The sequence below is a fragment of the Balaenoptera borealis genome, assembly GCF_965194805.1.
Source record: "Balaenoptera borealis genome assembly, chromosome: 7".
In the NCBI taxonomy this organism is placed as follows: domain Eukaryota; kingdom Metazoa; phylum Chordata; class Mammalia; order Artiodactyla; family Balaenopteridae; genus Balaenoptera; species Balaenoptera borealis.
Window position 1 is genome coordinate 116,573,761 of NC_138864.1, and position 27,987 is coordinate 116,601,747.

The 27,987-nt window shown below is 43.6% G+C and overlaps 1 protein-coding gene across 5 annotated transcripts in view; it reads right to left on the reverse strand.

Annotated features, from left to right (window-relative positions):
* Window positions 1-27,987, reverse strand: part of DENND2A (DENN domain containing 2A) — a 101,400-nt gene that overhangs the window by 60,381 nt on the left and 13,032 nt on the right. For 3 of the 5 annotated variants that reach the window (XM_082400270.1, XM_082400273.1, XM_082400272.1), the window contains 2 exons: window positions 14,562-14,663; window positions 10,408-11,571 (listed from right to left, as the gene is read on the reverse strand). In XM_082400270.1, the coding sequence (XP_082256396.1) occupies window positions 10,408-11,571; window positions 14,562-14,635 (1,238 nt within the window). In that variant the 5' untranslated portion in view covers window positions 14,636-14,663. Of the gene's footprint in view, window positions 1-10,407; window positions 11,572-14,561; window positions 14,664-27,535; window positions 27,959-27,987 lie in introns of those variants that run through there. The other 2 variants (XM_082400271.1, XM_082400274.1) reach the window with 2 other exon arrangements.

Genomic DNA, 27,987 nt, shown 5'->3' on the forward strand with positions numbered 1-27,987 from the left:
TGAAGAGTGGCCCCCACTTGCCGCAACTAGAGAAAGCCCTCACACAGAAACGAAGACCCAACACAGCCATAAATAAATAAATAAATAAATAAATAAAATTAAAAAAAAAAAAAAAAAAGAATCTGGATCATCTGTTGGGGTTTGTTAGGATGGGATTAGCCTGCAATCCAAATGGCTGCTGTCAGATACCCTGGGATTTCAAGCTATAGTTTGAATTTTTTTTATGATCCTTCCATATTTCTAAGAACAAGATGCTAAAACAAGATATCAGCTATATTTTGCATATGATTCCCAACACATAAAAGGTACCACCAGTCTAAACAGTATTAGAAAAGCCCACATTTAAAATGTTACAAACTTCCATTAAAAAAAAAAAAAGGTGATTAGAGGATGGTTATTCACAGTGCAAAACTCTTATTTAATTTGCAAAAGAATTCATCACAGGATTTCTTAAATAGTAGTTCCATTTCTGTATTAAATTGTTGGGTTTTAGCTGGCTAATTCTTATACAGGAAGCCTGAAAGACCAACTTTAAATCAACATGAAGCTACTGTCCATCCAAGATCAAGAAGAAACCAGAAATCCTTACATGCCCAGCTTCTAGAGGCAGTGGGAAAACAAAATTCCAATCACAAAGTTCGATTTCTCATTGTCCTGTGTTGGTGACATGTTTGCAAGCATTAGCTTTATTAGGTGGTTGGTTCCTCCTCAGCACTATTTCTATAATCTGCATAAATGCCTCCAAGGACTGTAGTCCTTTGGTTCTGAGGCTCAGGTAGGTGATTAGGGTCCCAAAGAGGAGAAATATGATTAAACTAATCATCCAATCATTTAGCTAAGTCTTTTCTATGAAAATATTTTTTAATTGAAAAAAAGGTTTTAATACCGTTATTTACATATTAACTTTGAATGGAAATTTTGAAAGGGTTATTTACATATTAACTTTGAAAGGAAATTTTGAAAGGTTAATGATAACCACATCCAAATTGGCTTCTCTCTCGTTTAAACACTTCCACGTTTGTTCCACATCCAGCTGCATGTTTAATAAGCACCTTCTTAAAGGGTGGAATTGAGCTCACAGCTGGTGATGCACGGGTAAGATGTCCCTGGGAATGTATTTCCTCGAGGTCCAGTGACTGGGACTCAGCGCTTCCACTGTAGGGGGAACAGGCTGGATCCCTGGCTGGGGAACTAAGACCCGGCAAGCTGTGTGGTGTCCCCCGGCAAAATAGCGTAATTTCAAGTAGCATTTTGAATGTTATTTGTGACTTTTCCATATTTCTGTAAACGAAGTACTAACGTAAGAGCTCATCCCACATCTCCGTTTAGATGACGCACGGGAAGCTCAAAATGAACAGATCCGAAGTTGAACTCATACCAACATTCCCCACTCCCTGACGAGGACCAGCTCCCTCTCCAATGCTGCCATCTCGGCAAAGGCCATCACCATCCGTCCAAGTGTTTACGCCTTAACCCTGGAAGTCCTGTGCAGCCTTCCCTCTCCATCACTGCCCACATCTAACCAGTTAACGAGTTCTACCTGCAAAGTATCCCTGGGATCCACCCACTTCTCTCAATCCCCACTGCAGTTATACCACACGGTAACCCCCAAACCTCCTTGATCTCCCTCCCACCCGCCCCGACTACCCACGCAGTCCACTGGTGCCCCTTCCACTCTCCCCGCTGCTGCGGGGTGGGGCAACCTCTTAGAAACGCAAATCGGATTGTGTCTCTCCCCTTCTTAGAAACTTCCAGATGCTTCCCATTCCCCTTCGGTAACAGGCCAAAACCCTCGCCTGGGCTCCAAGGCTCTTGACTCCAGAGGGCTTCTGGGCCCCAGCTCACACTCTTCCTACCCCTCTGGCCCACCCCCTGCCTTTCAGTCCTCCAGCGTGCTAAATTCTTTCTTGCCCCAGGGCCTCTGCTTGTTTGTCCACTCAAACTGCACACCTCCCCATTTCCCAGCCCACCCCCTTGCCTGGGAACCTCAGGCCTTGCATGAGTGTCACTTCCTCTCTGAGCTGGCCCGGTTTCCATGACAGGCTAGCTACCCCTGCTGAACATTCCCACAGCACCACGGGCTTCCTCACGGCCCCGAGAGTGCTTAGTTACATAACCAGTTGTATAGTTCTGACTATGACTAGTATGTAAGTTTCATGAGGGCAGGGTCTGAGTCTGTCTTATTCATTGCTATAGCATAATACTACATAGGTATAGTAAATATTTGTTGGTTGAGTAAGTGAGTGAATATTTTAAAAGCTGGTTTTAATGGCCACCTTTACTGCTTATAATTTATCCCTATTTTGGGGTAAAGAAATATTTTATCTGTATTCTGAGAGCTAATTTTGAGTCGATTGTTTGAACACATTTCCCTCAGAATTATTTTCAGCTGTATTTAAATTTGCTTGGACAGCCTGAGACCCAGCACCCACCTAAAACACCATTCAGATGAGCTAGAAACCAGGGATGCCTTGCTCTGATTCCCTCATCCCCCTCCAGCTGCCACAGACTCTCTTCTTTCCTCCATCCCGGGTGATCAGGGGCAGCTCTTCTCCTTGGGAAGGGCATTCATACCACTGTTACTGACCAGGGTTCTTGGCCTCCTTAATCAATAGAAATTGATCAGAGGCCAGACAAGAAATTCAGGCAAGACTTTACTGGGGCCCCTGCTGCAGCAGTGCGGAGCGAGAACAAACAACAGGTTCCCTTGCTTGCTCATTCGCTCAAGGGGCTGCGAGCTGGTTCCTTATATGGGGTGACGGTAGGGGTGTGTCCAGGGGTCGGGCTGGAGGGACGGCTTAGGTGGATTTCCCACCCCTTAGGTGGCGTTGTATGCAGGGGACATGCGCAGTACCCTACTTTTTCTTCCGACCGCTTGTTTTGCGCCCGGCTCTTCAAAAGTGGCTGTTGGGTTTTTTGGTCTCTTTGTATCTTTTGTCCAGAATTTGCCCCAACTGCACATGCACGCAGTTATTTTTAGTCCCTTATAGTTTCTTTGTATTTTGCTGCTCAAGGAGATGTTTGTCCGGGTGCAAGCATTGCAGCACTGCAGCAAAGAGTCCCAGGTCCCAGCCTGTCCCACCACCAGGTGATCAGAGTAGGGGGCTAAATGAGAGAATGTTTACGTCAGCTCTTAGCTCTCACTCCGCTACCGGGTATCTCCTCTGTCGAGAGCTATGACTACGCATGTTGGGTTTCCACTTATCTCTATCCTGGATGCAAAAATAGAAATGTCAGAAGAAAAACTATCCTTAGCCACCATTGTACCTAAAATCCAACCATTTCCACCTTCTCATGAGAAATAAGACATGACAATCACTATTCTAATGTAGAATGACAACCACCCTCTCTACTCTCATCTCTTTGTCTTCCAATGCAACTACTATCGAAATAAATGAATTTACAGAGTCAAGCTTCTCAGCCGCTTTCAAAGTTACTTTTGCTCTAAATCTCAAATTAATTAAACAATTTGCCCCTTTGAAGATGTTAAACATTCAGTTTTTAGACATGGTAGTTAGAGTTGCCTCATGGATGACATGGTGACTGAGACAGACTCATAGTGACGGAGACAGACCACAGCGTGGCTGGTACACTAACTTTAACGACTAAACCCATGATAGCTGAGGGCTGCTACCCAGTCAGACTTCTGTGGGGATCCCTATCAGTCCTAGAGTAGATGGAAATTATGGAATCGATAACAGTGCCGTATGATTTGGCAGCCATATAATGACTGAGGTTTCATGTTCTCAGAAAGTTCTGAAAGTCTTACACTAAAGCCCCAAGGAAAGGCTGAATCTATGTGATGCCAAAATAATCAGTTGAAAAGTTGAAGTTTTGGTCAACATAGTTATTTGGTTTCATAAAGATCTAAAAGCTCTGTCATGTGATCTAATTAAACTAAAACAAAAAAATCTGAATTCGAATGAAAACATTTTGGATATAGAGACCCATGTGAATTCAGGATGCTGCTTACACTTAAAAAATAATAACTTTTCTTGTTAAATGTCAGCCTGAAGGCATTCCTGCCAAAGTTGTTAAACGTATGCCATAAAATATACATAACCAAGTTAATGCTGCTGTAGGAACCTTATCTGTGGAATTTCCTGACATTTGAGGGTTTCTCATTTTCCATTTTAGGATTGAAGGCATAAGTCCTTGCAGTTAATTTCCTGGGGCTTTAGAGAAATGAAGAAAGAAGAGAGAAGAGACAGAAGGAAGAAGGAAGAGAAGAGAAAAGAGGAAAAAAGAAAAAAGAGCAGGGAAAAATAGAAAGAGAGAAAGAGAAGAAAAAGAAAAAGACATTTTCTCAAACTGAGACTCTGAATCCATTGGTTTGGCTCTTGCTGAGGTGGACTAATCAGCCTATGAAAATAAGCTGAATATGTTCTCGGGAGCGCGCAGCCTGGCCGTGTAATTCTAAACCCTCATAACCTCAAAATCCTTAATCATTTCTTTCTTCAACCTTGGCTGGGCTTTCCTGCCTCAGAGAGGACAGGAAGCCTGCCAAATTCAGAGTTGGGTCTTTTCTTTTTTTTTTTTTTCTTAAGCGATAGGACCACAATAAAGGGCATACTTTGTTTTTTAAGAGTAGAAAGTGAACATCTTGCCCTAATCACCTCCGTTGTACAATTTTAAACAAAACGAAAAATCCAAAGCCAAAATTCTTAAAACACAGTTGATGCAACCATATTCAAACTGGCCAAGAAAAATTACATCTTTGGACTGAAACTAAGTAACTTTAGCTGGTTTTAAAGAAAATGCTGGAAGACTGAAAAGAGCAGATGGTAGCTAAGAGAGAAAAGATAATGGGAATAACTGTTCACCAGGTTGATCTGTCTGCCCAGTGATGACACAGCTGAAAGATTCCAATTTCCCAGAACGAAGCTGCCCCTGGGAGAGTGGGCCTCTTTGGAGGAATAGCCCAGAAAGGGCATGGAAGGGCTACTCTGGGTAAGCACTGGGGACAGGAGCAGAAAAGTCACGAGAGCACTTAGGGCCCTGAGGTTGGCACTGGTTTGGGAAAGAATTTAGAATTGGAGGTGGATTCAAACCTTCTCAGCGCATAAAGAAGGAAGCCTGTAAATTCTTCTATAGATATCACATAACGCTGATACCAAAGCCTGGTAAAGTTAGTATAATAAAATCCAAGTATAGATCAGTCCCATTTATAGAATACTGGTACAAAAATCTTAAATAGGGGGCTTCCCTGGTGGTCCAGTGGTAAAGAATCACCTTCCAATGCAGGGGATGCAGGTTTGATCCCTGGTGAGGGAACTGGGATCCCACGTGCCGCAGGGCAACCAGGCCTGCACGCCACAACTACTGAGCTCGTGCACCTCAACTACAGCCCACATGCCGCAAACTAGAGCCCACGCACCCTGGAGCCCGCACGCCACAACTAGAGAGAGAAAACCTGCACGTCACAACTAGAAAGAAGCCTGCACGCCGCAACAAAAGATCCCATGTGCCGCAACTAAGACCCGATACAGCCAAAAATAAATTAAATAAATAAATAAAATATAATAAATCTTAAAAAAAATCTTAAATAGAATATTAGCAAATAGAATTCAGCTGTGCATTAAAAGACTAATGAACCAGAACAAAGCGGGAGTTCATCCCCCAAATAGTAGGATATAAATTCACTATTAATAGGTCAAAGGAGAAGAACCACACAATCATATAAAGTTTCTGAAAAGTAATTTGACAAAACCCAATCCTAATTTTTTAAACTCTCAGTAAAAAAAGGATTACCAATGAACACTACCTAGATAGCATGAAAACATAACTCCAACAAGAGTGCTTGAGAGTAACACCAGAAGCATTACCACTAAAGTTAGGGATGAGATAAAGCTGCCCAGTGCTTTCAGCACTATTATTTCACACAGTTATGAAAATATAGTCAGTGCACTTTAGTAAGAGAAAGAATTTGGAGATGTAAATCAAAATGAAAAACATAAAATGATAATTCTTTGTAGACAATATGATTATATATGCAGAAAGTCCAAGAGAAACAATTGACAAACAATTAGAAACAATAAGAAATTTCTTTGAGTCTTTTAAATGAATAATATACAAAAATAAATAGTTTTCTTAAATACAAAGACCATATAATGAGAAAAAAGATTACATTAACAATGGCAACAAAAGAATAAAATACTTAGGAATAAACTTAGCAAATGTATAGAATCCCAATTAAAAGCTGACATATTTCGTGTGTGTGTGAAATTTGATAGTGATAATATAGACCATTTAGGAAAAGACATCAGAATATTCAAGACATTTTTTTTTTTTAATTTTATAGCTACTTTATTTATTTATTTATTTATTTATTTATTATTTTTGGCTGTGTTGGGTCTTCAGTTCGTGCGAGGGCTTTCTCCAGTCGCGGCAAGTGGGGGCCACTCTTCATCGCGGTGCGCGGGCCTTTCACTATCGCGGCCCCTCCCGTTGCGGGGCACAGGCTCCAGATGCGCAGGCTCAGTAGTTGTGGCTCACGGGCCCAGCTGCTCCGTGGCATGTGGGATCTTCCCAGACCAGGGCTCGAACCCGTGTCCCCTGCATTAGCAGGCAGATTCTCAACCGCTGCGCCACCAGGGAAGCCCCTCAAGACATTTTTTGAATAAGGAGAATAATTAGGAAATAAATAAGAGGTTTATAATTATTAAAAAGGAGACCAAATGATCATTCGTGTGTGTATTACATGATAGTATATGTAGCATGTCCAAAAGAATCCACTAATTATTAGCAACAATAAGAAATTTCTGTAAGCTCTACTACATATTAAAACAGATTATGAGGGGACTTCCCTGGTGGCACAGTGGTTAAGAATCTGCCTGCCAATGCAGGGACACGGGTTACAGCCCTGGTCTGGGAAGACCCCACATGCCACGAAGCAACTAAGCCTGTGCGCCACAGCTACTGAGCCCGTGCTCTAGAGCCCACAAGCCACAACTACTGAGCCCACGTGCCACAACTACTGAAGGCCCTAACTCCTCACATACAAGGGATCTTCAATAAGATTATTTGATTTCTAATAGAAACTATGGAGGCCAGAAGGTATTGGGATCACATATTCAAAAGGCTGAAAGAAAAATATTGTTAATTAAGAATTCTATACCCAAACAGGGACTTCCCTGGTGGCGCAGTGGTTAAGAAGCCACCTGCCAATGCAGGGACACGGGTTCGATCCCTGGTCTGGGAAGATCTCCCATGGCGCAGAGCAACTAAGCCCGTGTGCCACAACTACTGAACCTGCGCTCTAGAGCCCACGCACCACAGCTACTGAAGCCCGTGCGCCTAGAGCCTGTGCTCTGCAATGAGAAGCCACTGCAATGAGAAGCCCATGCACTGCAACGAAGAGTAGCCCCTGCTCGCCGCAACTAGAGAAAGCCTGCGTGCAGCAATGAAGACCCAATGCAGCCAAAAATTAATTAATTAATTAATTAAAATAAATAAATAAAACAGATTATGAGGTTAAAATAATTAAAACAGTTTGGTCCTAGAAAAGAAATAGGTACCCTGATTAACTAAACAGAATAGAGCGAGAAAAAAATAACAGCTAACATTTATTGATCATTTACTATATGCCAGGCTCTGTTTTAACTTATGTTTACAAATATTTACTCATCCAATCTTCACAACAAAGCTATGAAGTGGTCACATGGAGATAATAATACATCTCCATTTTACAAATCAGTAAAATGAGGCTCAGACAAATTTAGGAGCTTGTCTGATGTCACACAGCTAGTAAGGTGCAGAGCTAGTAAGTTCTCTGGCTCTAGAGTCTTCTCTGATGCCACATTGTGTTCGTCACAGCGTTATTTGTAAACTGGAAACAACCTAGGTGTAAATCACTAGGGGAATGGCTAAATAAAATATGGTTTAGCCACGTGCTGTAAAGATGGCAGTTAAAAAAGGAAGGTGAAAAAAAGAAAGGAAAGTGGAACCACTGAAATATCTCAATGAGATCCTAAGTAAAAAACAGTCGAGGGCTTCCCTGGTGGCGCAGTGGTTGAGAATCTGCCTGCTAATGCAATGCAGGGGACACGGGTTCGAGTCCTGGTCTGGGAAGATCCCACATGCCGCGGAGCAACTGGGCCTGTGAGCCACAATTACTGAGCCTGCGCGTCTGAAGCCTGTGCTCTGCAACAAGAGAGGCCGCGATAGGGAGAGGCCCTCGCACCGCGATGAAGAGTGGCCCCCGCTTGCCACAACTAGAGAAAGCCCTCGCACAGAAACGAAGACCCAACACAGCCAAAAATAAATAAATAAATTTAAAAAAAAAAGAAAAAATATCCTGAGGAGGAAAAATCTAGGTGCCTATATCAAGTGTTTGTTAAAAAAAAACAAAAACAAAAACAGTCGATATAGAGCATGATTTCATTTTTTAAAGGATATAATATATATGTGTGTGTGTTTCCAGAAATTCTAGAATACCCAAACTTTTTTTCCCCTGTAAGAGAACATAAGACATTACGTTTCTGGCACCCAAAGAATCCTACCTGACAGACCGTGTTGAGCAGGGGACTGACATGATCAAATCTATATTTCTAGAAGACTCCTCTGGCTGCTGAGGAGAAGAACACTGGGGATGGATACAAAATGACTAAGGTGGTGGCAGTGGAGGAGATGTGGTCAGCTTTAAGAAAATGTTTAAAACTAGAACCGAAGGACTTGCTGATGAATTAGATTGGGGATATGTGAAAAAGAGAGAAATCACAAATGACTCCTAGGTTTTTGGCGTAAGCAAAACAAAGGGTGATACCATTTAATAAGATAGCATCTATTTTGGGAGGAGACCGTTAGTAGTGGCCTGGATTGAGAATTTAGGTTTAGACATGTTAAGTCCAAGCTATTAGATAACCAAATGGAGACCCAAGCATGACAGGACTATACAAACCTGAGGCTGGGGAGAGTCAGGGCTGGAGATATACATCTGGGAATCATAAGCATGTAACTGACACTTAAAACCATGGGACTGGGTGAGATCATTTAAGGGCGTGAGCGTAAATGGAGGAAAGGTGACATAATCCCGGGATGGCGTGTAGATGGGTTGGGGGGCTGTTATTCCGACATGTAGAGGGAAAGGAAAATGGAGCTGAGAAGGAGCAGCCAGTGAAGTAGGACTATCAGGAAAGCTGGTGGCCTAGAAGCCTAGTGAACATAGTATTTCAAGGTGGTGTGAGTCAAGTTGGTTCTCAAATGCTAAGAGGTCAATCAAGAAAAGAACAGAGGGCTTCCCTGATGGCGCAGTGGTTGAGAATCTGCCTGCCAATGCAGGGGACACGGGTTTGAGCCCTGGTCTGGGAAGATCCCACACGCCACGGAGCAACTGGGCCCGTGAGCCACAACTACTGAGCCTGCGCGTCTGGAGCCTGCGCTCCGCAACAAGAGAGGCCACGACAGTGAGAGGCCCGCGTACCGCGATGAAGAGCGGCCCCCGCTCGCCGCAACTAGAGAAAACCCTCGCACAGAAACGAAGACCCAACACAGCCAAAAATAAATAAATAAATAAATAAATTTATATAAAAAAAAAGAAAAGAACAGAGAACTGGCAACTGGATTTAGCAAGATGGAGGTCGTAGGTGACTCAGCCTAGAGCAGTTCCAGGATAAGTGGCAAAAGCCCAACTGCAGCGAGTCAAGATAAACACAGGAGGGGAAGAAGTGGTGACAGTAGGTACAGACAACTGTTCTGAGGAGTTTTTCTCAGTAGCTGGTTTCCAGATTAGCAGGTATCAAACCAATTAGCACATTACAGAAATAGACAAGAAATTAGGTTTCAAAACAGAAAAGAAATTGTTTCCAAAGCACAGATTTTACCTTCAAGCATTCACATGTTTTATTATCTAAGGTATTATTTTAATATTATAAAATATTTACCGTGTGTGCATCTGTACGCATAAATGAGAAAACTGAGGCCTCGAGAGGTTAAGTAACTTGTTCAAAGTCACTTAGATAGACCATGATAGGGCCAGGGTAGGCCAGGCAGTGTGTTTCTAGAGCCCATACCAAGAAAAAACATGAAAGGAAGAGCCGGGAAGGACTCCGCGCACCACGCACCAGGTGGGGATGGTAGTAGCAGAATGAGCGTCAATTAGCACCAATTAGTAGATGGCCAGTGTCAACACAAGTGTTCATTTAACTCTTGGTTACTGTCTGAATTACAAGCACTCATCACATCCAAAGGGTGATTTTTCAACGCCAATACTCTTTTTGGAAGACAAGGAACTAACACAAAACACCTGTATCCGTTACCACGTTTTCAGGTTTAATCAGTGAACCATCTTAAGCTATGAACAGTCTCAACTACAAGATCCAACGGTTTAATACAGTAAATAATCAGGCTGAGAACAGACAGTTGCAGTGTGGCCTAAAGGGCTCCAGCCGACAGCCACCAGTCACCTACCTGTGGTCAGCACTGGCTTTCGGTCTCCCGCTCCACAGTCTCCTGTTCACAGAGGAAGGCGGGGGAGAGGAGGGCAGGGGCGGGGGAGGTAGAGAGGGCAGAGGAGGCAGGTTCCTTTTATCTTTCCGGAAGCTCATGCCTGGGTTCCCATCCCTGTCCCCTTCGCCATCATGTCTGAAAGTTCTCCGGGGTTTGGGCGGGGGGCTGATGAAGGGTCTTGCGGGGGAGTCCTCCAAGCCCCTGTACACACTCTCCAGCCTCTGGTCGCAGGGCCTCCCGCCCAAGCCCCTCCTTTCCTCTGCGGCCTCCGGGGCGGGCTCCCTGCCTTCCAGGTCCAAGCGGTGGGCCCTGAATTCTGAGCTACTCCCGCCCCCACGGTTCTCAGGAAGGGTGGGCCCCTCCTCGGCCTTGTCCGGCAGAGAGTGTGGGGAATAACAGGTGCCAGGTAGCTGGGGATCCAACCCTGCAGACCCATCCTTCAGAGCCTGCTCAAGTTTCTCCACCTGCTTCAGCACAGAGAGGCCATCATTCTGAAAGCGCTGTTTGCCGAGCCTGGGCTCCCGGCCTCCTCCCAAGCTAGGAGCCGGCTCCCGGGCTGGCTGGCTCAGGTCTTGCCTCTGCTCTGCATCCTGTGCCCCGACTTTCACTCCCCCTTTACTCCTCTCATCCTCTCTACTCTCTGCGTCCAGCCTTGTTCCGTCCTGAGCCTCTGCGACCCGAGTCCTCGAACCATCGCGGCTTCTCCTCTCCGTCACACACGACGTCAGGTAATCCTCTTGCCCATCTGCTTTCCTGCCAGGGGCAGGAGTGGGCAACTCCTTTTTCCCTTCCCATTCTGATATCTTGTCCTTTATGCTGAGGGACTTGTGCCAGGCCCCGCCTCGGGCGGGAGGGCAGGGGTTCTGAACACTGCTTAGCTGCCTCTTGCCGGCCCTGCTGGCTCCTTTAGTGCCGAGATCTGAAGCTGGGTCGCTGATGATCATATTTGAGCTGAACATGTTCTGCTGGAAACAGTCCACTCTTGGCTCTAGCATCAGGTTATAGAGGCTCTCCAGTGGGCTTCTTCGGAAGGGTGAATCCTGATCAGTCTCTAGGAAAGGAACGGAGGACCTAAACGGCTGCCTTTGAGGGTCTTCCCCAGCCTTTGGACCTTCCACCTTGACCCTGAACAAGAAAGACAAACACTGAGTGCAGGAATTCTTGGTTATTGTTCTTAACTAGTCATTCAGATTTGCTAGAACTTAGATATAAGTGTTACATACTAGTTGCAAGCCACACACATTGAAACCACCATTAAAAAAATCACTTTATGTTTTTCTTGGGGAGACAGCACGGTGAAATGAAAGGAGCTATTGGATTGTGGAGTCCAATAGACTTGGGTTTAAATCCTAATTCAACCACTGACCAGCTGTCTGACCTTGGGTAAGTTGCTTAACTTCTCTAAACCTCAGTTTCCTCACCTGTGAAATGGGAATAATAAACATATCTAACAGGGTGGCTGTAAACATTTAATAAGCTAGCTCATATAAAGCATCTAGTATAGTATGAGTCTACAATAAATGGTAGTTGTCATTATTATTAGCTTTTTTTTAGTATTTTATTTATTTAGTTATGTATTTATTTATTTATTTGGCTGCACCGGGTCTTAGTTGCCATGTGCGGGATCTTCACGGCAGCATGTGGGCTCTTAGTTGTGGCATGTGGGATCTAGTTCCCGGATCAGGGATGGAACCTGGGCCCCCTGCATTGGAAGTGCGGAGCCTTAACCACTGGACCACTAGGGAAGTCCCATATTTGCTTTTTCCCCTGATGAAAATAGGAGAAGTTTCATGAGATAGAAGATTATACCAACAGATGATCCTTTGGAATGACTACTTAAAACAATGCCACAAGTCATGAGGTTTTTCCTAATACTGGGCTTGATAAATTGTCCTGATCTGAGTGGGTAAAGCCACAGTGATTGGCTGCATTTGAATGGAACCTCCTCTAGAATGTGAGCCCTACTAGACTGGTCTCTCCGTGAGGACAGGGATTGTTTTGTTTTGTTTTGAATGGTGGCCTGTTTTGGCTACTGCTACATCCCTAGCACCCAGAACAACATCCGGCAGAGAAGGTGGTCAATAAATATTTGTTGCGTGAATAAGTGAGTAAACAAGCAGATTCAGATTTCTCGCATGGCCTGGAACTGCACTGTCTGATATAGTAGCCACTAGCCACATGTGGCTATTTGAACTAAAATCAAATTAAGTCAAGCTTCACTTCCTCAGTTGCAGCAGCCATATGTCAAGTACTCAGTAGCCATGTGTGGCTAACGGTCACTGTACTGGATGCAGAAGAACATTTCCATCATTGCAGAAAGTTCTGGCCTAGCACGTATGTGTGGGGATATAGGCCTCCATACGTGACTTTAGGAGATGAGTTAGTGCCACGAAGATGTTAAAAATTATTTTGAAAGAAAAACAGAACATTTTAAGCTATTCTAATGAGAATGGAAGTATCTGTGTTTTGAAATGCAAAGCATTCTTCCACCAGCAAAGGTCATGAAGGAGCACAGGGACCTTAAATGTGCCAAGATTAGCAAACATGCATGGACTGACTTCGTGGTGCATGTTTTCTGAATATATAGATCTGACTATATGGAAACTCCAGTTAAGGTTCACATGAGGGATGAATAATTAGCAATTTCATGCATACTGTTACTAGCTAGCTTTCTATTCCAGAGACTAACAGTTGTTTATGTAAAGACTTCTCCCTGGATTGGGACATTAACACGTAAATTATGTTGTTGTTCTTGGTTGCTCAGCATAAACAAGAAACTTGTGAAATTGCAGACAAATTTTCATATGTTAAATATGGCTATCAAAGCAGAATTCCTTATTTAAATAATCAATTAGCATTCATAACAGAGCGCTTACAAAAAAGAAACCCTTTTTTAATGGTCCTGTCACCACTGAGGACATTAGCATGAATTCAAATTTTAGTCAGAATCAGTTTGTTATTTTACTGAGAGTTCAAAAGACAGAAATTTAAGTCCTTGCTCTCATTGTGCTAGAGGCAAGATGACGAGACAGGACACATAAAAACACAATTCAGGTTAGTTCACACTTAGTGAGAATTGATGATATATAATCATAAATATCCTATGTACTGTTAAAAAATATTGGCAGTAGATAACTATATGGCTTTAGAGTTAGAGGGACCTGGGTGTGGACCTTGGCTTCATTTTTTTTCACTTTAAAATGAGAACACTGGATTTTATTGGTGCAGAGTCCAAATTTATCTTGTTTGCTGTGCCCAGTACATAGTAGGTAGTCAATAAATACAATGAATGAATGGTTGTGTTAATATATGTAATGTGCCCAGAGCACAGCACACATTATAAGTCTTGATGGCAATAAACGGTAACTAGTGTTATTATAATGATTGTAGTTATTGTCTAAGATCCCAGACATCTGGAGCGGCTTCACAATCACTGAGGCCCCATCTAAAAGCTGAAGAGGAAAAAGGCTAGCTTGCTAGAAAACCACGCTGGAATTATAAAGCTCAAGCAAGAGCGGCAAGGATGATGAAACCAGGGGCAGAGTGCCTTCTCCACATGGTTGCTGCACCCCAGAATTTCTCGAGTTCCTGTTTCCAGGATTCTGTGGCCCCAGAAGGGGCTCTGGACTGGTATGCACAGTCGTGAACAGCTCAGTGATCTGCGAACAGCCCAGCAATTGCTCATTCCATTGCAGAATGTGAGAGAGGGTATCAGAGGAGAGGGCTCCACCTGGGGAGAAAACAACCCTGCTAATATAAAGCAGGCTGTGTGGACAGATGCAGCTGCAAAGCTTTAGGGCTCAACGATAATTAGAATACCCGCACATCCTAGTAGTTAGAAAAATAAGCCCTGGACTGGAAGGCATACATGGGCATAGGGCCTGAAGCGGACACTGGGCACCGGGAAGACCTTCCCTTGACCACGCTGGTCTTGGGCTGCTGACTGAATGCAGTGCATGGAGATGATTTACAGGAGGCTCACCCCTAAGACCTGGAAAAGAATGCCCCCTTAGTTCAGGGAGGCAGGGTTAGTGAGGAGGGAAAGGCAGTAGAAAAAGGAAGGAGACTGAGAATCCGGGCCAACTTCTGCATTCCTCGGGGAGAAAAGTTCTTACTTGTCAGCCAATTTGTGGCCCAGGTTTTCAGTCTGGCTGTGGCTGCCCTTGGCTGGCCTGCACACTGTCATCATGTCAGCACCAAGAGGAGCTCCAAGTCGCCTGGGGGAACAGGGATGCACGCTCAGTGAGCCACGGCAGCGAATCTAGGGCCCACACCCCAAACTATCTGTCTCTGGTGGATTCCACCCCGGAGTAGGGGGTGACAGAGGTGCACCATACAGAATCCCTGACCCAGGAAGGGGTTGGGTCAAAGGCACAGAATCCTGAGGTCCACCCAGATTCAGACCCCATGCCAGCACTTCTCGTGTGTGTGTGTCTTTTAGATAATGTAACCACAATTTTTAAGAAAACGTATAACCTTAGAAAGTAAAACATAAATACCAGCACAACTTGACACTTTTTCAAGGCTCTGTAAGAACCTGTGATGAGCTAACAGCCCCTAAAGAAGAGAAGAGCTATGACTTTATTTGAAACAAGAAATAAACCACCTGCTAAAGTGGAAATACCTACCCAGGGCTACTCTACTCTTCTGCTGCCCCCATGTTGGGTGTAAACCCACACTGTCTTTGGAGCCCTGTACAGAGATTCACGTCTTTTCCACCGAACCTCCCAGGAATCCCTCTCCCACCTCCTTCTCAAGTTTCCAAGATTCCTATCCCCGCTCTCAGGAAGGTTTACCTGCCTAGTAGTTTTCTAACTACTAGGATGTGCAGGTATTTTAATTATTGTTTCTTGGCCTAGGCGTCCCCTCCCCCCAAGAAATCAAAGGGCTAGGCTTTAAGACATGCATATAACTCTTGGGAACAAGGAAAGGGAGGCTAGAGGGAGAAAGAAAAAGAGAAGAGTGAACACGGGCAACAAATTAAAGAAGAGGGAGGTTAGGAAACGGTGAGCTGAAAAAAACCTCTAGAGAAACTGTGGGAGGAGGACGGAGCTTGGGCCTGCCCACGGAACCCAGCTGTCCCCCTTTCCAGTGAGCGGCACCCTGCATTTGGGGGTATGTCAGTGTTGAAAGCAAGCCCAGTTCTTTAAAGAAGCCAGGCCCCAGGTCTCTCCCCTCCGTTAGGGAAAAGAGCACTGAAAGGCCTTTCAGGGACAGGAAGGAACTCATTGCCCCTCTCATAATGCTCAGCAAAGCTTCTGGAGCCTCTCTGTGCGGCTGGGCTGACAGACACTGCCCTTCTGTCCTGCATCTGGCAGAGGCCCCAGGGGACTCAAGGGTAATAGCCACGCCCCGCTGCCCTCCACACGTCCGCACTCCGCCTCCACACAGACCAAGCCCACAGCGATGCAGCCTTGCTCCACGTGAGCAGCAACTCTCCCCACTCACCCTCTTCCTTCGAGCTGGCATCCTCTTTCACTGGCTCTGTGAATAGCTGCCAGGCCCTGTGCAGGATGGTCTGGGCACTCAAGGATGAGGAAGACGTGGTGTGTGCCGCCGGGGAGAGCACCGGGACTGTGCTGGGGTCACGACCAGCCCCGTAACCCCCTCTCTCCTCAAGGGAACGGTTTCCTTATACTCCCTAGGAAGCCATAGCTTTTTCAAAAAGCACAAAGCCCACTGTGTCTAATGCACAGAGAACCATGTATGAACTTTGAGGTTAAAGATCCCGAGAAGCACTTAAACAACACGGTACTTAAGTGAACTTGATTCCCATCAAGCAGTAATAACTTCCAGTCCGAAAACCACAGTCTCTAGAGAAACAGCTGATACCACAGTCTGAAAAGCAAGTTCAAGTGGGCTTAAGGGGCTGGAACTGAGGGGGCATAGAACCCCAGGCACACTCAGCAATCAGCTCACCAACATTTCTAAATTCACAGAAGAGTGGAAAATGCTGCTCCCACAAAACTTGGACACTTCCCTTTTGTCTCTGATGTTTAAAGGTCATTAATTAGGTGACAAGCCTAGCCTAATTTGCTAGGTGGGAGAACTCTGTGACTTAAATTACCAAGATAAACTTCTCTATCATTTTATAGGTCTGGGAATACAAGATGGAGCTGTTTCCCAAAGTGTGGTCCATGAAAGTTCATATGTTTTTTGCATATTCGAACATTCCCGTAAGTTTTTTAAGCTGTCTTACAAATTGAAGAAGATATTTTTTAAATGCCGGTATCTACAGCCGATTATGTTTATCAGTCTAGTCCATAATCAAGTTTTGTTTTTCTTCCTGCTAAAGTGAATACTGTAAAATCTGTTCTTGACTCAAAGGTTCTCTTTGGGCATCAATGTCAAGTTGATTGGAAGGATCAGGTGAAGTTAAGAAGTGGTGGGAGAGTCTTTTCAGCTTTTAATGTTAGGAACTCCCTTCTAACATCTCAACATGTTACTCCTAATTACTTCTCTGAATTACCTTTACTTTTTCAAGAGAGAGAAAGAGAGAGATTATAGTGAGATGCTTCTGGTCAGTCTCAAAAGCCCACAGAAAATTTAATTGCTCCAGACTGACACTACTAGATCAAAATGCTATATTATTTTGTGACTCCTTCAAGTTTACCCACTAAGGCTTGAAATTCCAGCCTGATTTCTGAAAACACTATTTTTTTAAAGGGCTTGGGGTACTAAATGTGAAATCATTAATTTAAAAACAAGTATTTCCCCCCAAAAGGGTCAAGATTTTAAAACAGATATAAAGTGTTTTTCCACAAGTAGGAAGGAGGCAGTTGACATATCAGATCTTTTCCCGAGAGCAGTTCTTACAGGAGAGCCTGAGGGTGCCTGAAGGAGGGAGGGGAGCAGCCCTGTGTGGAGAGAAGCAACGAGTCCCAGCGGGGAGATGGTAACTCCTTTAGAATCTGGCCCACGCCTGCCTGCTCTCCTCCCTCCACTGCCATTTGAGGAACCAGCAAAGGCAGGCAGGAAACACCACCTGGTGAAGCCAGCATAGTCTTAAATACCAGGGGCCCGGTAAGACAGCTACTCATGGTCTGAGGCTTGGCCTCTTAGAGTGCTTCTACTTATAATAAAGCATTGTTCATATTTTGTTCTGGGCATTAATTAATTATCCATTTATGATATTTAAAAATTATATAGATGCCATTGATTGTTGATATCACCAACAGTAATAACCTTCTTCCTATTAGCTCTGGTGGGGTTTTTATGTTGGGAACAGGGAGGTGATACATGGTCTACAGAAATTTTGTGATCAAGGTCACTTACAAGAAGAAGTTTGGATAGTACTGGTTTAGGGACTGCTATAAAAAAAATCCTGGACATGTTTAAGCCACAGGACATGGTGGGGGTGGGAGGAGGAAGAACTGATTTTCCCCAAATCTTAAAACAAAAACAGTGATTTAAATAAAAAATGAAATCTGGAAATGTCGATCAACGGATGAATGGATAAACAAACAAAATGTGGTCTAGCCATATAGTATAATGTTATTCAACTCAATCTTAAAAAGGAATAAAGGACCATTACATGCTACAGCATGGCTGTACCTTGAAAACACACTATGTGAAAAAAACCAGATACAAAAGGAGCACTGTATGATTGTATTTATATGAAATGTCCGGAATAGGTAAATCCATAGAGGGAAGGGGAATTGGGAAGATTACTAACAGGTAAAGGTTTCTTTTGGGAATGATAGAAATGTTCTGGAATTAGATAGTGATGATAGCTGCACAACATAGTGAACACATTACAAGTCCCTAAATCGTGCACTTTTTTTTGGGGGGGGGGGCTGTGTTGGGTCTTCATTGCTGCGCGCGGGCTTTGTCTAGTTGTGGCGAGTTGGGGCTACTCTTCATTGCGGTGCTCGGGCTTCTCATTGAGGTGGCTTCTCTTGTTCTGGAGCACTGGCTCTAGGTGCTCAGGCTTCAGTAGTTGTGGCGCACGGGCTTAGTTGCTCCGTGGCATGTGGGAGCTTCCTGGACCAGGGCTTGAACCCGTGTCCCCTGCATTGGCAGGTGGATTCTTAACCACTGTGCAACCCGGGAAGCCCAATTGTGTACTTTTAAATGGTGAATTTTATGTGAATTATATCTCAACTGAAAATACAGTGTAAGTATATTCAATGAAATTTGGGTAGGGGAGGAGGTGGAGTGAGGAATACATAACTATAATTTTCCAGTGCCCTTCAGTGTTCTAAGGCTAGTATGTTAGTTCTGAAATGTAGGTAAATGTATATGATACATAACTTGATTCATAAAATGGTCAGACTTGAAATACTGAATGAGAAATACAGTTTAGATCATAAATGATTACATACTAATAAAATTAAACATTGAGTGGTTTTATTTGTGTTGCAAATAAAACTACAAGGGCTTCTCTGGTGGCGCAGTGGTTAAGAATCCACCTGCCAATGCAGGGGACACGGGTTTGAGCCCTGGTCAGGGAAGATCCCACGTGCTACAGAGCAACTAAGCCCATGCGCCACAACTACTGAGCCTGCGTTCTAGAGCCCGCAAGCCACAACTACTGAGCCCACGTGCCACAACTACTGAAGCCCGCGCACCTAGAGTCCGTGCTCCACAATGAGAAGCCACTGCAATAAGAAGCCCATGCACTGCAACGAAGAGTAGCCCCTGCTCACCGCAACTAGAGAAAGAAAGCCTGCATGCAGCAACGAAGACCCAACGCAGTCAAAAATAATAAATAAAATAAAATAAATTTTTATTTATTTTTAAAAGTAAATAAATAAATTTAAAAAAAACAAAAAAAAGACAAGCTTTTCAGCTTTAATGATTCTAATAACTTAGTTTTATCAGCTTGTAAACAGCAGGCAACAAAACTGAGAAGAAACTATAACAATTACGGTAGAACAAAAATAGTTATTTTCTCAACTGAGCATTATTATTATTATTTTTTTTTGGCTGCACAGCTTGCAGGATCTCAGTTTCCTGACCAGGGATTGAACCTGGGCCACAGCAGTGAAAGCCCAGAATCCTAACCACTAGGCCACCAGGGAATTCCCTGAGCATTCTTCTTATTAGCAAGTATACCCAGAAGGTGTTTGTTTTCAGAAAATATGTTGAGAAGGAAAAAAAAAAAAAAAAAAAGTGCACAATCACATAACACAACTCTTGCTGCGTCTAACTGCTTAGTGAAGCTCTTTCCTGAGCCTCTTGATGCTTCATTTTCATTATCTTCAAACAAACAAAAATAATTTTTAAAATTAAAACAGGCCACTCTAGTTATTTACATAACAGCTTTTTGGGGGGTACTATTTTCACAAAAAAAGCAATATTTTCACATTTGGAAGAAGATGGGGGATCCTGAAGCAGGTGAGTAACAACGGAAGCCAAAGGCTACATGATGCCTCAGAACCACACCCGGGGGCCACATTTGGCAAAATCACAGCCTGCGCTCTTGGACCAAATGCTTAAACAGTGCCTGCACACCACGACCAGACCCCAGGTCCTCAGTGCACACGCCAGGTAAAGCCTGTGGCAGAGCCAAGGTAATGGCTTTTCTGGTAACAACCAAAGTCTTCCTATTTCTAGGAGTTCTGCTTTGAGCCCAGAAGATTCCCCCTTTAAATAAGCATGTTCAAGAAATGTTTGTTGGGGCTTCCCTGGTGGCGCAGTGGTTAAGAATCCGCCTGCCAATGCAGGGGACACGGGTTCAAGCCCTCGTCCGGGAAGATCCCACATGCCGCAGAGCAACTAAGCCCGTGCGCCACAACTACTCAGTCTGTGCTCTAGATCCCGTGAGCCACAACTACTGAGCCCGCATGCCACAACTACTGAAGCCCGCACACCTAGAGCCCGTGCTCCACAACAAGAGAAGCCACTGCAGTGAAAAGCCCACACACTGCAACGAAGAGTAGCCCCCGCTTGCCGCAACTAGAGAAAGCCTGCGCACAGCAACGAAGACCCAACGCAGCCAAAAATAAATAAATAAATATTTTAAAAAAAGAAAAGAAATATTTGTTGAATGAGTGAACACATATACCATTTTCTTATACTCAACAGATGACTGGATAAACAAAATGTGGTCTAGCCATACAAATGGAATATTATTCAGCCATTTAAAAAAATGAAGGACTATTACATGCTACAACATGATGAAGCGTAAAAAAATACTAAGTGGAAAAAAGCCCAGACACAAAAGAAATATAGTATGATTCAATCTACATGAAATGTGCAGAATAGATAAATCCATAGAGATGGAAGTATTGATAGTGTTGCCAGGGGCTGTGTGACGGGGAGTGGGGAGTGACTGCTAATAGGTACGGATTTTCCAGGGGAGGAGAGTGATGAAAATGTTCTAAAATTAGTGGTGATAGTTGCACAGAATAGTTAATATGCTAAAAATACTTATAGTTAATATGTTAAAAACCCTAAAAACTGTATTAAAGGGGTGAATTTTATGGTATGTGAATTATATCTCAATAATGCTGTTTTTTAAAAATATTTACTTATTTATTTAGCTGGTTGCGCCGGGTCTTAGTTGCGCAGGCGGGCTCCTTAGTTGCGACATGCGAACTCTTAGTTGCGGCATGCATGTGGGGTCTAGTTCCCTGACCAGGGATCGAACCCAGGCCTCCTGCCTTGGGAGCACGGAGTCTTCACCACTTTGCCACCAGGGAAGTCCCCTGTTATTTTTTTTTTTAATCAGCAGGGACAGCTGCTAAAAGTGAGGAGTGCTGGCCCCACCCCAGACTGAGTGAATCAGACTGCTAGAAGAGGGCCTAGGAATCTGCATTTATAACTTCCCCAGGGAATTCATAGGCTTAGAGTCGAACCCTAGAGTTTATTTTCCTGTCACTGGTATTGCCAGTCAGCAACAGATCTACTCTCCTTTGCCCTCTTCCTTTGTAAGGCAGTCTTTTACTCCAGTGTGTCTCTTTGCTCCTATTTTTCAGAGCATCTCTGAAATCCGATGGAGGCGTTATCAGCACACAGTGAGTTGCTCCTGTCCCTCAAGCCCAGGTGTAAATGCTCCAAGATGCTGTTTCATAGATCGTCCCTACACAGGCAGGCTTCAACAGCAAGGCTCGTTTTCACTCTAAGGAGTGGCCTCAAGACCGAGAAGATAATCTGAGTCATTTTAAGACTTTCTGTGAGTATGAATACCCAGTTACTGACAATAACAGTTTCTTTGAACAACTTGATCAGTATTTTCTTGACCTACACCTGTCAGTTGTCTGACAAGTGAAGCCACTGGGAATCTGTGGCTTGAGCAGCCTGAGGCTGTAGACTGGACCACACTTTTTGATGCTCCTGAGGCCAGAGATAGAGAAAGATTTTTATTATTCTCACTTTTCGTAAACCCAGGAAGGATTTTTTCACACCTGCAGAACAATCCTACATAGGGAGATGTATTTAGCCACCTTAGTAGGATGGAAACACATTTTCACTTGACAATATTTGCAAATCATGTGTTTCCCCTCACTCACTTGCAGTGTGGAAATACTTCCGTATGTTGCCTTTTGGTTCACCACTTTGTGGAGGATAAAAAGCAAGAAAGTACAATTAGGTGGCCATCTTGCATATGAACACTAAATTACTGTGTGTATAAGGTTTTAGTGGTGTCAGCCCTCCCAAGTTAATGCTTGATAACTACTAGAGTCATCTCTCTGGAAAAAGTTACTATGAGTTTGCCATAAATCATAAAAGTAGGAGTTATGGGAGTTATGAAATATGCTAATACTGCTAAAATATGGTTTAAAAATCTGAATTCAGGTAAATATTTCTTTTAAGTAAAAAAGGACACTTCCTTTTGTTTCTTTTAGGTATTACAGGTCACCAAACTTGGAGAAGTCAGGTTCTAACTTCTTTCAACTCTCAAACATTTAAACTTGCTCTTCCTTCTCTCTGTTCTTGGCTAGGCCAGAAGCCACTTCTTATTTCTAACCTCTGCAGAAGTCAATGTCAATGCTCCTACCATTCTTCTGATGAGGAAATCAAACCAAGGGAACTTAAGTCACTTGTCTAAGTACATATAACAACTCTTAAGTGGTAGAGCCAGGAATGAGTCTATGTTTTGAGCCCAAGCCTGGTACTCCTTATACAGTATCACTGTGGCTTCATATTACATTTTCTAATCTAGATGAGAACTAGACTCTAGCTGATTATTTTTAGTGTTGTTCAGCTCTTCAAGATCAGCAATTGCTTTATCCTTTTACACCATGCTGAATTTCATAAACACTTGCTAACTGAGTGAGCTGGGAAGGAGACTGAAGGTTTTTTTGTGGGTCTCTCTTTTTATGGTTCTGTGATTAAACATTTCTCTACTTTGGGAGTCTATCCTAAAGAATAATCCTAAATATGGAAAAATGTATGCATAAATGTTCATAGCTATATTATTTATAATACTGAAAATTACAAATAACTCAAATGTCAAGCAATATAATGGTAATATAAACTGTAATACAGCTTTCAGTGAAATATTATATAGCAAATTAAATTATGTTTAAGACTACTACAATTCTATTGAGATAGAAAGTAGATTAGTGGTTGCCTAGGTTGGAAGTGGGTAGGTGGGGAAAATGGGGAGTGACTGCTAATGAGTATGCGGTTTCTTTCTGGAGTGATGAAAATTTCTAAAATTGATTGTGGTGATGGTTGCACAACTCTGTGAATACACTAAAAACCATTAAACTGTACACTTTAAATGGGTGAATTGTACTATATGTGAATTATATCTCAATAAAGCTGTTATTTTTTAAAAAGTAAATAAAAGGGCTTCCCTGGTGGCACAGTGGTTGGGAACCTGCCTGCTAACACAGGGGACACGGGTTTGAGCCCTGGTCCGGGAGGATCCCGCATGCCGCGGAGCGGCTGGGCCCATGGGCCACAACTACTGAAGCCCGCACTCTTGGAGCCCGTGCTCCGCAACAAGGGAAGCCACCGCAATGAGAAGCCCTTGCACGGCAACCAGGAGTAGCCCCCGCTCACCGCAACTAGAGAGGGCCCGCGCGCAGCAGTGAGGACCCAATGCAGCCAAAAATAAAAGTAAATAAAATAAATAAATTTATAAAAAAAAAAAAAAAAAAAAAAAAAAAAGTAAATAAAAAAGTCAAGCTAAAAAAAAGAGACTATTGGGACTTCCCTGGCGGTCCAGGGGTTAAGACTGAGCTTCCACTGCAGGCGGCACGGGTTCGATCCCTGGTTTGCATGCATGCGGCACAGCAAAAAAAAAAAAAAAGACTATTACTAAATGGAAAAAATGCTCATGTTGTAATGTTAGCCAAAAGGAACAGGATCCAAAAGCTTGCATACTATATGAGTAAAACATGGTTTTAAAGGGGGCAGGGGGAAGGAATTTATTCCTACTCAAAATCTCACACATAAGAAAATGACTGGAAGGAAATGTAACAAAGGATTAACGGTAGCTGTCATCGGGTAAGAATCTTGGAATGATTTTTTTCTGTTCTACTTATCTATATTTTCAACAACAACAAAAAATAGATTTCCAAATTTTTTGTCATAAGCATGCATTAGTATTACTATCACAAATAACAGGGGAAAATGTAAACTCAGCTGTTACCTGTGGGAGTCAGGGTCTGCCCTGTGGCGCCCCCAACAGGCCACATGGTCGCTCTGCAGCTACAACGACAGCTGCAGGGTATCGGGTCGGCTGAGCCCGTCACTCCACTACTTGTTGCGCTTTGCTACAGTATCTCCTGAACGAAAGGGTAAGTGATACTTTATTCTCATTTCCTCCTTTCCCTTAGTGACCACCAAGGCTTGGACCCTGGTCTCCAGTAACCACTTCCCAGTACAGATGTTCCCATGGGTTCAAAGAGAGATTATATGGGGACCTATGGCTAACGGGGAAATAGTCATGTAATTCATTCTTCCAACTAATAATTGTGTCTACTTCACACAGGGAACTGAGTGAAGCTGGGAGAAATGTAAACTAAATCATTTACTTGCCCTCTGAGAGTTTTCATTCTCATACAGAAAATAAGATGCGCACGACAGTACCATATTATATACTTGGAAGTTGCTAAGAGAGTAGATCTTAACTGTTTTCACCACACAAACAAAAAAAGTTAACTGTGTGAGGTGATGGATGTGTTCACTAACGGTATATGGTAATCATGTCACAATACAAATGTATATCAAATCATCACGTGTATACCTTAAACTCACACAATGTTATATGTCAATTATATCTCAATAAAGCTGAGGGAAAAAAGATGCAAACAAATGTCTTTAATACAGAACACAATATGATAAGCAAAACAGGTGACAGCAGATTCCTTTGCGGATCTGGGCTCAAAGGGTGGGCTGAATTTCCTTTGGGGTGTATGGGTGAAAGGCATAGATGTTTGCATAGTCTCAAAGTGGTTAAATGCTTAAGGAAGGACAAACCACTGAACGAAAAGCAGCACTGATTCTGTAAGGAATTACACCCAACTGATTTGCTGGATTTCCTTGCAGGAGTCAATCAAGATGTGAACTAAGACAGAATCTGAACACAACTTGTGTAGACTGCTGAAAGCTTTTACCAAGATGTTACCAGAAGCATGGCGACCTTAATTTTTTTTATTTCAAAATAATTTCAAGTTTACAGAACAGTTGCAAGAACAGTACAGAGAACTCATATACTCTTTAATGACATTCACCACGTTTTAATATTCTCTCTCAATTAAAGAGTATTCTAAAATGCTCTTTTGGAGCTTCAGGGACAATGAGTGTTATCCAGCCACTAGAAGCCTTCAGTGCTCATGAATCTAAAAGAAAATAGAATCTTACAAAACCAGTTTAGTGAAGTAAGCACACCCAGGTCCAAAGGACAACTCAACCCCAATCCACTCCTGACCCTCCACCAGGGCCTCCCAGGAGGACACAGAACACTTTAAAACCAGATTACCAAACGTGTAAGAAGAGCTAGGAAAACACAGAAAAATAAAAAAACCTGGGGGCCAGAGGTGACTGCCCCTACCAGATATTCAAACATACTATAAAGCCTCTATAATTAAAACAGTGTGGTACTGCCACAATAGATAAATGGACTGATAGAATAGAAAGTCTAGACATAGGCCTAAGTACTCATAGAACTTTATATATGATCAAGGTGGCGTCTTAAATCACTAGGACAAAGATGGACTTTTTAATAAATGGTGCTGGAATAACTGAAGAGCCCCAAGATGTTCAAGTAAGATCACACTGTGAATCTGATGTGCCTGCAGCCCTGGTGAACTGAGAATTACTTGGGTCTTTCTCAGAGCCAGAAAACCAGCTGCAGGCAAGAACTAGCTCCACAGAGGGGCTGCAGCCCTGAGGGGTTGACAGTAGCCCCTGAAAGATCTGACCAGTATCTGCCATATCCCCTAAAGAGCTCCAAATGCCCTCTGAACCTGCTGTGATTTGAACGTAATTTCAAAATTCTGATTTTTCCCCCTATGGCAGCCCTAGAGCTTATCACACATTTGTACAGCACCTGATTTCCGCATCATACACACATTATAATGTACGTAAGCCCCCTGCCTCCTGCCAGTTTCCAGATGTAATTCTTGTTATGCTTATTTTTGAAGAGAAGATTAAGTTTCAGAGGCTTGCCCAGGATCACAGTGTTCAAGTAGCAGAATAGAGAATCTTATGATTTGTATCTTTCTACTCCGAATTCTGTATTTTGCCCCCAAACCTTGTTATCTGTTCTCTTAGTACCTTCAACCAGAACCACCCAATCGACACCTCTCACAAGCCTGATGCAAGAATCTGCTACTCAGTGATGCCAGTACCCCTGGGGACAGTAACCTGAAGGCCTGACCCCCTTTCTTCCAAGGGCAGCAAGCAGGAAATAGCTTTCATTCATAACCTTTGGAAAGGCCAGGGTAAGGAAATGAACACTGTTACATCCTATGACCTGTTAGGCACTGTATTAAGCACTTTACCAACATAATCTTAGAAATAACGCATCTCCCAAGAGAAATGAAGACATATATCCACATACGTTCTTGTACACTAACATTCAGAGCACATTATTCTTGATGGTCATGAAGTGGAAACAGTCCAAATGCCATCGACTGATGAATAAACAAAATGTGGTATACCCATACAATGAAATAATATTCAGCCATCAAAGGAATGATGACACGTGCTACAACATGGCTGAGCCTTGAAGACATAATGCTAAATGAAGCCAGTCACAAAAGGCCACATATTGTATAAGTCCATTTATACGAAATGTCTGGAACAGGGATATCTACAGAGACAGAAAGTAGATTGATGATTGCTTAGTGCTGGAGGAGATGGAGTGGGCATTGGGGGTGATGGCTAAGGGGTGTGGGTTTCTTTTGCCGTGTGATGAAAATGTTCTAAAATTGGTGACGGTTGCACGCTCTGTGAATGTACTAAAAACCATTAAACAGTACACTTTAAATGGATGAATTTTTTTGGTATGTGAATTATACCTCAATAAAACTGTTACAAAAAAAGGAAGGGAGGGAGGGAGGAAGGAAGGAAGGGAGGGAGGAGGGAAGGAAGGAAGGAAGGAAGGGAGGGAGGGAGGAAGGGAGGGAAGGAGGGACCGAAGGAAGGAAGGAAGGAAAGAAGGAAGGGAGGGAGGGAAGGAAGGAAGGAAGGAAAGAAGGAAGGGAGGGAGGAGGGAAGGAAGGAAGGAAGGAAGGAAAGGGAGGGAGGAGGGAAGGAAGGAAGGGAGGGAGGGAGGGAGGAGGGAAGGAAGGAAGGGAGGGAGGGAGGAGGGAAGGAAGGAAGGAAGGAAGGAAAGAAGGGAGGGAGGGAGGGAGGGAGAAGGAGGGGGGACAGGAAGGAGAGGGGTAGAAGAGACATAGAGAGAGGGAGGGAGAGAGACAGACTAAGCATCTGGCAGCAGGTACCAGGTACATACTTGGAAGTTATAATAGTATCCCTGGGAGTTTAAGAGATGTGTGTAGCCCCAAAGCCCTCGCTCTAGTACGCCATTACCTCCTTCACAAGCACTATCTCTAGCAGAGTAGCGAGTGAATCTGAGGAACCAGGATTCTTAAGAATACAGTGGTTACGACAAATGAACACATACGGTTACAGAAACGTAACAGGTAGTAGATCTGACAGGCACTATCCAGGGCTTGCCTACCTCACAAAAGGCTCCCTTTCCTGAAAACTGCCCCTTCCCTCCTCCACGGAGGCCACTGAGAGCCGGGCAGCCATGTTCGAATGATGATCCCACCCCCAGCCAGAGCTGATTGGCTCTAGAGGAGGCCTAACTCAAGTCGGGCCAATCAGGTTCTGCTTCCAGGTAGTGTGGCTGGAACACGGAAACATGGCGCTGTGAGGCTGCCACTTTCCACCCTGTGGACGAAGAAGCAGAGGGAGCTGGGCCGTGGGGGAGAAGAATGATGCCGGCGGAAAGAGGGCTCTGCACTCCCTCAATCCAAGCCACTCTTAAGGCCAGGCTGCATTCCTGCCCACGGGTTCCACGAGGTATCTTTATACCCTTGTTTGCTTAAGCAACCAAAAGAATCCCCACTAACACAGTGTCATGTTCAATCTATGTTCAACTACTTTCCCAAAACGAAAAAAGAAAGC